At 41.2% G+C, this 12,247-nt stretch overlaps 1 protein-coding gene across 1 annotated transcript in view; it reads right to left on the bottom strand.

The window, feature by feature from the left end:
- The window catches only part of LOC117255019 (sphingosine kinase 1-like), a 55,141-nt gene that overhangs the window by 5,174 nt on the left and 37,720 nt on the right, over positions 1 to 12,247 (bottom strand). The window contains exons 3-4 of the mRNA XM_033623558.2: positions 8,871 to 8,965; positions 8,329 to 8,444 (exon numbers count right to left, since the gene is read on the bottom strand). Of these exons, the coding sequence (XP_033479449.2) occupies positions 8,329 to 8,444; positions 8,871 to 8,965 (211 nt within the window). The remainder of the gene's footprint in view (positions 1 to 8,328; positions 8,445 to 8,870; positions 8,966 to 12,247) is intronic.

Genomic DNA, 12,247 nt, shown 5'->3' with positions numbered 1-12,247 from the left:
TTTGATGTCAAACCCAAATATTTTCAGTCTACAACAAAAATAAAGGAATTGGCCTCACTGTTCCAATACTTTTGGAGGGCACTGTACATGGATGGATGATCAGATGGATACATGCAGAACAACCAGTAATTATAAGATGCTCGATTAAGGTGATTTTGCTTATTCTGTTGCAGCAGCACAAAGTAGTGACGTGATGTGAGGCTCGATTTCTAAAACCAAACAATGGCCACCAAGGAACAGCTTCCACTTCAGGGTGCTTTCAGTCAATATTTCTGACCAAATGCACTTGAGTGTGTGACAGGTTGTGTTTACAGCCTCCAGACTTAGAAACAGTGGAGCTCGTCTTTAAGGCGGCAGCAGCTCTTATTAAGTGGTCAAGAAGGTCTTGGTGCCAATTTAGTGGGCAGAGATGCACCACATCCAAAATGGACTCCAGTCCTCAACTAATGACTATTTTTTTTATTTTATTTTTCTTTAGTTAACGTCAATGTCAGAAAATAGTGATAACTTGCCGTAGCCCAAGGTAACATATTTAAATAACCTTTTTTGACATCAGCAGCTCAAAACCCTTTTAATTTATATAATATAAAACACAGAAAAGCAGCAAATGACTTGAGGAATCATTTCAGCCCCACAGCAATCCTTGAGCAGGAGACATACTCAAGAATCTAGCTTCAAAAATAAGACGCAGACACCAAAATAAAAACAGGAAGGCGCACTTAATATTTTTGGGTTAGGAACTGGGTTGAGGCTCGAGTGTCTTTTGAGGAGTGAGCTATAAGAGGAGTGTTACACAATAGCGGGGTAACTATGACCTTATTGTGAGATCATAAAACAACAGAGGAGGGGTGAGGGTGGGGGAGTAGGGTGACTCAGAGAGGGGGGTTCAATAAACCAGGAGGCTTGGGGACAAATCGAGGAGGTGGGACAGAATCAGCTCATGGGCCTTCAGACATGACAGGCCAGTCAGACAACAAAGACATGCCCATCTGGGAGAACGGAGACAAGGGTGGAAGGTCACGAAAACACACACACACACACACACACACACACACAGATTTGCCTGCTGTTACCACCCACAGCCAATTACAGTGACGACTGGATGTCTCAGCGGAGTTCAGTGGCGTTGGCCCTGCAGATATCTCCATATTCATCATCCTGAATTTATTCACCAGTCAGACTATACAAATAGTCTCATCTGCATTTCCACTGCTCCCTTTCTTTCAAGTCATTGTCTGGTAAAAAGGTCAAGAAATAAGATGTACAGCCTCGACTGCTGCAGCTGGCAGTCAGTGGTGGAAAGTAACCGAATGCATTTGCTCAACTACTGTACTTAAGTACGATGTCGCGGTACATGTTCTACTTTTTACTCCACTGTTCATTTGACAGCTATAGTTATGACATAGCTAAGACTTTATAGACATGCTAGCAGCTCTTTTAGCTGAGTACTAACATCTGCAGCCAACATGCTCACTATGACAATGCTAACATGGTGATCTCTAGACTAGCATGCTAGCATTGGCTAATTAGCACTAAACACAAAGTACAGCTGAGGCCGATCAGCCTGGGACCCAGACAAACACAGGTTTATTATGCTAACTGATTTGCGGAGCCTTTGCGCTTAATACAAAATACATGATGACATCATTTTTTGCGTGAGAACTGTCATGTCAGGAAAACTACGGCTAGCATAAACCTAGCTTAGTAAGGAAGAGTGCTGCTGAGGTGTTTTCGAAACCAAGATGGCTGCAGCTGATGTGGAGCTTTCTGTTGGAGCACTGGTTTTATATTCTGATGGGAAATGGCAACACTGGTTCACACACACACAAACACACACACATTGATGATACACCATAACAGCTCTGTTTACATTTGATCATCACTCAGCACTACATCACGTTTCATTGCTCTGATGGTTGGGGTCCATGTCATTAGTTCGACAGCCCATTGGTTCGACATCCCATTAGTCCGACTGTCCGCGGTGCTGAACGGCTCGTGGTGGGCGTATGGTGCGCCGCGACCGGCTTGAGGCGGAGCAGGCTCACGGCTTATGTGTTTGTCACTTTCTTTTTCATTTTAACCCATACCATGATCTTTTCCTGACCCTAACCAAGTGGTTTTTGTGCCTAAACCTAACCAGACCTTAACCACAGGGCATCATGATGATTTCGGAATGGACTTCGGAACAATGAGTCCAGAACTGGTCGGAACAATGGGATGTCGAAACAATGGGCAGTTCTGGATGGTTGTAGGTCTATCCAATTGTGTCCAGAGGCATTTTGGTCTACTCACATTGGTAACAGCCCATGGAAACTGAAAATGAACTGAGAGGCTCCAGACTAATTTGCATTTGTGAATTAGTCTGGCGATGCCATGGCAGAGGCTAATGGGAATGTTTTGCAGTTTAATTATTAGACAAACTAAAACTGTGACCTGATGGTGGCGCTGATGAGTCTAGGGATCACCAAAACATCAACACAACACAATTCATCCTGAGGAGGACATGAAAGTTGGCACCAAATTTTATGGCAATCCATTCAACAGATAGCATGGCTCAAAACATACAATAAGCTTCTGACCAGCCAATTTATTAGGTACACCTGTTCAACTGCTTGTTGCATGTATTTAGGCATGTGGACATGGTCAAGACGACCTGCTGAAGTTCAAACTGAGCATCGAACAGGGAAGAAAGTTGATTTAAGTGACTCTGAACGTGGCATGGTTGTTGGTGCCAGACGGGCTGGTCTGAGTACTTCAGAAACTGCTGATCTACTGGGATTTTCACACACAACCATCTCTAGGGTTTGGGCCCCTTAGTACCAATTGAACATGGTTTAAACACCACTGCCTACCTGGGCATTGTTGTTGACCTTGTCCATCCCTTCATGACCCCAGTGTACCCATCTTCTGATGGCTACTTCCAGCAGGATAACACGCCATGACACAAAGCTCAAATCATCTCAACCTGGCATGACAATGAGTTCACTGTACTCCAATGGCCTCCACAATCACCAGATCTCAATCCAATCGAGCATCTTTGGGATGTGGTGGAACGGGAGATGCATGCCATGGATTTGCAGCAGCTGCATGATGCTAACATGTCAATATGGACCAAAATATCTGACGAATGTTTCCAGGAACCTTGTTGAATTTATGCCACAGAGAATTAAGGCAGTTCTGAAGGCAAAAGGGGTCCAACTTGACATTAGCAAGGTGTACCTAATAAAGTGGCCGGTGAGTGTACAGCATACTGTTGAATATCAAACTAATGGTTCTATTTGGGGTCTTTTGTCATATGTTGCACATGTCTATAAGGTCCCCAGTAATCCTCTCACGACCCCTATGATTTATCTTGTGACCCTTTGAAGGGACTCCGACCCTTATGTTGGGAACCACTGAACTAAACTAACTAACTGTATATAAAGTAGTTAAAATTAGCTGGACCAGCAAAAATATAAAATGGTAATAATGTCATATAAAAAAGTATATCAGTCACAGGGGGCACTTTTTAGCTGAGTAAGTACATTTTACTTTCGACACTGCTTTATCAAAAACGGCACATCATGACCGTCATGAAGGTCAGATTTTCTGCAGGACTGCTGCATTAGACTGTATTAGTTTTAGCTGCTGTAGGTGTACCTAATAAAGAGGCGACTGGGTTTAAATATGCGACTTGTATGTACAGATCATGTCCATGTATTTTAAGGTGTTTATGCAGTGTCTGTGAACCACCAGGGGAGGGAGACTCTCACTCACATCAAAGTGTCACACCTGTCACTTCAGAAACCGTCAACTGCTCGGCTGATGTTCCAGCTCGTGCTCATTATGTTTGTGTACAGACACACATTAAACCCTCACTCAGCGAACCTGTTCACTGTATTGCATAATACCAGATATGTTCTAGCTGTCACTCGTTTGATCCACGTAGCCTCAGTGAACCCTACATTCAGCTGGGAATAATACCAAATACACTCTGGCCACAGGGCCACTGCAGGACAGCCTGCAGCAACCAGAGAGAGAGATTTTCTGGATGCCCCGGGAGTGTGAGAGGAGCGTAAACAATACAGAGTCTGGTCCCTTCCTCTCATTGTTCTTGCCGCTCTGGCTGCAAGACCATTGTTTGATGAGAAGCTGATTGGCAGATGCGGTGGAAGTGATGAATGAGTGCAGCTCTGTGGTGAAGACAGACCCATCAGTGTGAGGTGTTTTCTTTCATTTCATTTCATTGTGACTTTATTTAAATTATCCTTTATTCAGTCCAGGAAAACTGCAGCACAAAGGCTTACATAAAGGATGAGCCAAAATAAGCAAACACACTGAGATACAAAATGACAGATTATAAAATGAATAAAATAGTAAAAGGGCAAGATAAAGCCCAACATGACCCACAAACAGTAGGAGCAGCTTAAAGAGGAAGAGCCTCAAAGCATTTCAGGAGATTTTTAAATTCCCCACGTGACTTCAGAACAGAAAGGGCAGAGTATCTGAAACACAAGCAACAGAACATGGGCACATTTATACAGCCAGCTGTACAAGATGCAATGTCTTCATAAAACCAACTACCTACACTCGACTACTAAGAGAGAAGGTCAGTGTGCAGAGAAATAATATTCCATGACACAGACTTGGCACAGAACATTTCCTGCACCACAAACTGTGGAGCTATGCGGGGAGTCACAGAGGAAATAAAGGAAAAGAGATAAAGGGATATTATAAAATTTGCTCAAACTCCTGTCATCTCACAAACTCTCTTTTTTTGTCTTTTGTTTTGTTGTCTGGTTGGTAATTACTGATGAGAAGACCGGTTCTTTTAAGTTACCCAGTTTGTGTCGTTCACCCGCCACTAGCGAAGTGAGTCATGAACGACTCTTTTGGATCTTTTGATTCACCTACACTTGGGAGATGTGTATGAGCAGTGAGTTTGCTTTTTTTGTAGTCTAATAAATAAATAATTCTCTGGCACAAAGTAGCCATCACAAATGTACCTTTATGATTTCAGTCCCAATTGGCTATCGTTCTTCGGATCAGTGACTGCGTTAGCTCGTTGAATGAGTGCGTCACTCACCAGCAACTCTCACTTGATGTTTGGCTTAGTGGGGGTGTGTTCATGAACGACTAATGCTTCAGTTAAGGGGGTGCGTACCATATAGACAGTGTGGAGCAGCAGCTCCTAGAAGATAATCTGCCTCTTATGCACAACTGCATATGCACCATATAGAGGAAAATTTTGGATTTCCTACAGATTGCAAATTGAGTTCATTTGTTCCTCTATAAGAGTTGTTCAAAAACATTCTTTCTTGAATTTAACATCACTGATGCTAATGTCTGTCTGTCTGTCTGTCTGTCTGTCTTGTTTCACTCTGAACCACTTTGGAAATTTTTCATTCATGTACAAAACCAATGAATCCTAATGATTCCTGCTAAACTAACAACATTCCCATCACCCTCAGCTGTACTGTGTTTAGTGCTAATTAGCAAATGTTAGCATGCTAATGTGCTAAACTAACATGGCAACCATGCTAAACATCAGCATTATAACATTGTCACTGTGAGCATGTTGCAATGCTAATGTTAGCATTTAGCTCAGAGCAGCTCCACAGAGCTCTTACTGTGTGCACATACAGAACACAGCAAATATTAGATGACGCAATTACATACAAATGTTTGATATGTTAATCTCACTACAGTGTACACAACTGAGGGTCTATATAAACAAGGGAGTGATTTTCAGACACAACAGATGTTTCTCCACCTCTGAATGTGATCAGTTGCCATTATTGTCCATTGGTTCCTCCTTTGTCTCTGTCCTTCAACTTCTCTTTTCTGTTCTTTGTTCTGGCTGAATGAACTCCAAACAATCACTCAAATGAGCAAATCATTAATAATTGATAGATTAGAGAAGTGCATTTTACACTGAGAGGCACCAGCAGGCAGGCCCGTGTGTGTCTGAGGCTCAGTTATACAAAGGATACTACATCTGTACTTTAAAACGACATCTACATTTTTAATCATTACATCTTCACACGATAGCTGTGTCTGGAGCATTTTTACCACAGCAAAAATATCAGTTTAGGGATGCACCATATTGGATTTTTTGCCAATATCCAATATGCCGATATATAACAACTTATTTTGCCGATATCCGATAACCGATAACTGATATCAATATATCAACTTTTTTCCCAACCTAATTTTAGTGATCAAGTCTCTTCTGTGTGAAATATGCATGAATACTCTTATTGTGACGGCCCATCAGCAGATGGAGACATGAAATACAATGCTTTTCAATGAATCTAATATTGTATTCATTGTGCAAAATACAAAAAAGCATGTTGGCCGATACCAATGACGTGCCGATATTATCGTGCATCCCTGTACCTGTTATTATGTTTATACACAGTGGAGATGCTGTACAGGCTCCACTAAAGTATACCACTTACTCAGAGGGATTATGGCCTTTACATACAGCATGTCCTTGCCTGCAGAGCTTCACCTGTACATTCTGCACATGAGAATAAAAATGGAAAGAAATGCTTTTATTGACAGCTGCATTAGTGTTCTGTCTCTGGTCCACAGGTAGCTCTGTCAGACGATATTTCTACAGCACCAGTCACACTGCTTGCTCTGAAACTGCCCTTTGCATAGCCAGATTTGAAACAGACTTATCTGCATGCAGTGTATACATTAGGGGTGGGCGATATATATCGTTAACGATAATATCGTCATTGTTGTTTTAACGATGTGCAAATTTACGTTATCGAGTATACAAATGACTTTACAAAAACAACTGAAAACACACACTGAAAGGTTGAAACCCCAGTACCGCCGCAGTACACCTAGGTGGTCACATGATCTCTCACTGGCACCTTCCCGGCAGGTTAGCCTGCTGCTAAACAAACATCAGCGAGACAACATAGCAACACCGCCCACAGATGCTCCAACAGCTTCGGAAGACGTGGGTCAACTGTAGTGATAGGTCCCAGCCTGTCAGGCTAAAGTTCGCAGTACCGGAAGACCATCTACGGAGCTACCTTGCCTAGTCACAGTTAGCTGAACGAAGTGGCAACATGGCACAGTTTCAAGTCTCCCCACCGGAAAAGTTCACCTTCAAGGCTTAAGACTGGCCTAAATGGATTAAACGCTTTGACAGATTCCGCATTGCGTCTGGATTGGAGAAGCAAGCAGAAGACAATCGCAGGAATGTGATCTTTGAGAGAGCAAAGTTTAATCAGCAGCATCAAGAAACGGGCGAGACGGCCGACAGTTTCATTACGGCGCTGCACTGCCTGGCGGAGCACTGCGGTTACAGGGCTCTACATGATGAGATGGTGAGGGACAGGCTTGTGGTGAGTCTGCGGGACAAACGCCTGTCTGAACAGTTGCAAATGGACCCGGAATTGACGCTACAAAAGGCCGTCACCACAGTCAAACAGAGTGAGCAGGTAAAAAAGCAGCAAGAAATGTTAAGAACATTTTTCCATTAATATCATCCATGAGAAACAATTAATGACCTATAACTCAGGCTATTAAAAACACATATTTAAAAGAATATCGTCTAATTATCGTTATCTTCAAAATCCCCCAAAATATCGAGATATTATTTTTTGTCCATATCGCACACCCTTAGTATACATACTGTGTGCACGCAAATGGAACTCACAGCGCCGCACTTGAAATGGTGTGACTCAATTCAGTATGTTCTTTGCCTGATATAAGACCGAATTGTAAACTTGTTACACTCCGTTTCAGTCAACTCGAACTCAGTGGAGTGGGCGGATTCAACGGTCTAGACCCAAGTATGTTACCTAACTGCTTAGACTGGTTCCTGTGGAGCTCTAAGTTGTGGGTTAGGCATGATGTAGTGATGATGCTGCAACGTGGCATTTTTACCCACAGCTTCAACACTGTTAATGTCCTCATCTAAAGTCATGGGCTGCAACTACTCTTTATTGTCATTACTGATTAATCTTCTTCTTATTTTCTTGATTAATTGATTATTTATTTCATCTATCATATGTCAAATTTGTTGCTTTCCTCAACTAACTACAAAATCCAAAGATATTCAGATTTACTATGATGAATGCAAAAATTAATTTCAAAATTTAGGAAGCTGGAACCAGCAAATAGTTAGCATTTTAATATTTGGTTGATCAACTGATCATTATTGAAGCTCTACTACAGTAAATTAAATGTCTCTTCACCCAGCCAGAGAAGTGATGTGTGTGTGCAGCCGTGACAGAAACAATAACATAACCACACCAATGTATTTCTACAGTACGAGGTGGATGGGCATGTGTGGTGTTATTTAGGATTCTTCATGTGGCTCACCCAGTGTAGTGATGTACCGATGCAGCCAAGGCGTTGCCTGATCCACTAGGAAGGATACCCAGTGGGGTCCGGATGGCCTCTTCCCAGTCTGGTCTCTCCAGCAAACCATTTATCACCTGACAGACAGAAAATACAGCTTTGATTAGGTGGGCAGAAAGAAATAGATATCAACTCATCATTGTATTGGAGCACACAGGCCTGTTATTCTAACCTCAAGGCTTTTACGATACTGACTGAAATGTGCCTGGGTAACAAAAAGATTCTTCTTAGTCTTGTTCATTTATCTTTTAAATCAGATTTTCCTATATTATAGACTCTATGCTTCATCAGAGTTCATACACTGTTGCTGGTGTTAAAACATTGAAGATGAGTTTTTCTAAAAACACTTTTCATTTAACAAAAGAAGCAGTAGAAGATCCAGCTCTGGAAACAGACCTGTGAAATGTTGATGCAATGTTTTAGTGTCCTACAATAATGTAAAGCCACACTGTTTGTGCATGTGGATATGAATATCGTGAACATATGCAGGTGTCTCTCTTTACCTCAAACAGGAGTCCATCTCCAGACATGATGACTAGAGCGTCCCACTGTGAAAGGTCAGCCTCCTTCACCAGCTCTCGGGCGTGGTTCTGCCGCTCTGCAAAAATCACACACACATATAAATACCAAGTGTGTGTTCACATGGGTGTGTGTTTCCTGTATAAAAAATTTAGAAAGTAAGAGAGAAATTTGTGCTGTCAGCTTCCTCTCTCCACAAAGAGGTCAGAGGTCACGGTCAGCTCTAATGGAGGTGTGAGAGACATTCGGTGTCTTGCTGGAGGACATTTCCATTGGTGTTTGCTTTCAGAAGCTCAAGTTACACGTGTCACAAAAACGTCAGTCTTATTTAAATAACAACAAAAAGAGATCTCAGGTAATCGAAGAGCCCTGGTCCTCCTTGTAATCTTCTCTTTTACTCTCCAGTTGCCAAATTAAAGTATCACCGTGGGAGTGAAAGCTGATATACAGTCTTAAATGAAGCTTCTGCCACATTGCCAATTAGATTGGAACAACTAAATTACCCAGGAGCACTTCATTAAATTAATCTGGGGCTGAATGATCTGATGAAGTGGGGCCTCGGTGACAGCTTCCTCTTAAGGTGAACGACACCGGGGGAACTTTTTGAGAGATTGTCTGTACTGGCATCGGTGTGCACAAGGAATACAAAACAGGACTAATTAAAGGAATACTGCACTCAAATGACCATTTGTATATCAATTACCCTGTGTTAAGTTGAGTTTGTGAAGAAAACATTTGCACGTCTTGCATGCCTTTGATGAACAAAGAATCCAAAAACTGAGAATATTCTTGATGAATAAAAGTCATAGTGCTCTGTGTTTACCAACAACAAAAATATATCAACACAACTACTTACAAACGCTCACACAACTCATGCAGTATAAACAAGTCTCATTTATCCAGTCGTGTGCTCAGTACTTTCCAAACACGTGCATTTTGGCTAGAGCCTTACTATTTAGAACTGAACTAAAGGTGAAATTTATCTGTGCTCTCCTAAAGCCAGACTCCATTGACAAAAACAACGATTTAACCTCACTGAACGCAGGAGCTGCTGGTCTACCACTGCCTCGACTGGTAGTTACTTTGTGTTATTGTATGACTTTGTTTTAAACGGTTAGTTCAGATTCAGCAAAGTCACACAATAACACACGCACAAACTACTAATCGAGGCTAGCAGCCCCCTAGTGTTCAGCAAGGTAAAATCACTGTTTTTGTCAATGGAGTTTTGCTTTAAAGAGAGCATAAATAAGTGTTGCTTTGATTTCAGTTCCCTGTCATAAAGGGCTGTCTGTTTGTAAAGTACTAAGGTTATGACTGGATAAATGAGACTTGGATTATACTGAATGAGTTGTGTGAGAGTTTGTAAACTGATATTTTGATATAGTTTTGCTGTTGTTAAACTTGGACCCCTATGGCTTCAATTCATCAAGAATTTTCTCACTTTTTGGATTCTTCGTTCACCGTAGGCATACAAGAAAATAGTTTCCCTAATGAATTCACCATAACACGGGGTGAGTAACTGATATACAAATATCATGGGGGGGATGAAGTATTCGTGTATATATGGAAAAATACAGGTTACAAAAAATACAGACAAGTGAATGTGGAAAGTGTTTGAATTAACTACTAACATTGGGTGTCATGGCTTTTACAGTAATGCTTCATTTTACGGTCTGTGATTTCCTAGAAGTTTTTTGCACAGAACTTTGTAATTTGGTACTAATTATAGAGAGAGAGTCTTTAATTAGTACACTTGCAATTAATTAATTCCAACTAATTGCTTGTATAACCTAGAGGGTTCTTTACTCAGTGGACAGCACATCAGCTGAACACACAAAAAAAAAACAGTCTACAGGCAAGCATACGCTTTGAGATATATATGGAATGCAATGTACCCAAAAACAAAAGAACAAAAATCTTCCTTAGGAATTATTAGGAAATGACAGACCTGTAAAATAGTGTCATCAGCCGTACTGTAGTGAGGTGGTGAGATTAAGCAGGAGTCAAATCCAATTTTAGAAATAGTTTATCATGTTCTGGCACCTGCTAAAATAGCATTTATAAAGGTTATAGAACAAGTGAGTGACCGTCTAGAGTTTGGTGTCTATCATCTTTCAGCTACCTTAACTTCCTCATCCCCATCTTGATTTTCTTGTATCATCTTAAAACAACACACATCTCTGTAATCAGATTTTTAAATAGTCCTCTCTGTTTAGTGTGTCTGAGTCTGAAGACATGCATCTCTCTCTGTCTGTCTCCCTCTCAGTGTCTCTGTCCTCTGTCTGCGGGTGAAAGGGCAGAGGGAGAGCTGTGAGGTGTGAAGCAAAGTCAGTCAAGCGCACCGAACTGTCACAACTTCAGTCACAACTCTCTCCTCGTCTTCACCTGCTGAGGCTCAGCAACAGTGGAGGCTTATTCCTCCTGTCTCTCTCCTCTTCCACACCATTCATCTTAATTTTCTTTCACTTTCATTCTTCTCTATAATGGAGTACTGATATTATTCAATATCAAACGCAGATGCAGCATACCTGACTTGCACAGCTGTGTGCCAAAAGTCATGGAGCATTTGATTAATTTCTTTAAAGACATAAACATCTACAGAGCTGCTACCACAGCCCGTATGAGGAGGGGAAAAAGGGACCTTAAAGGAATTGATTATTGGCTCTAAAGTTGCTGAAAGTGGATTTTTTTTATTAGTCCCCTAACAATGGTCGTTTATCTCAGTGAAGGAAACTCAGTAAAAGCTCCTCTTGCTCCTCGCTGTAAGGACAGCTGAAATCTTCCAACATGCAGTATTTATGAGTTTTATTTTTGCCCAATGCTAAACCGGTATCCAAATCACAATCTGTATAAGTGGACTAGATATTTCTGCTGCTGATATTTTGGACTGGACTGAGCCAGAGCATCAGATTTACAGACAGGTAATTTGTTTTTTTGGACTACCAGGTTCCTGATGGACAGACAAACTGTCACATCACAGTAAGACAGCAGGGCAACATACAGGTGGTCATCCTAATTGTACAAGGAAGGGAAACATTTCAGCAATAGCGAGCATAAACATAATACACAGTTGATCTCCTCTTAAGAAGCTGTCAACTGCAGCAGATTACTAATCAATACACAGGATAATATTAGACATATTGATTGAGGCAATGGATCGACATGGAGAAACACTAATGCATCAAGACTTTAAATAAGAAAGAAAGAAATGTAAACTAAAGGACAACAGGTCTATAAAAATAAATGCGAAGTCAAGTTAATGAGGATCTGATAGTATTTTTTTTCATTTAGTTTATTTTATCATTTTGAAAAAATTCAACATTTAAGCCCAAAAATCAACTTTTTTCAGACTTTTCAGGGA

Source organism: Epinephelus lanceolatus, chromosome 3 (genome assembly GCF_041903045.1).
Source record: "Epinephelus lanceolatus isolate andai-2023 chromosome 3, ASM4190304v1, whole genome shotgun sequence".
NCBI lineage: Eukaryota > Metazoa > Chordata > Actinopteri > Perciformes > Serranidae > Epinephelus > Epinephelus lanceolatus.
Note: the sequence above shows the minus strand (reverse complement) of the source record. Positions and strands in the feature narration are given on the sequence as shown.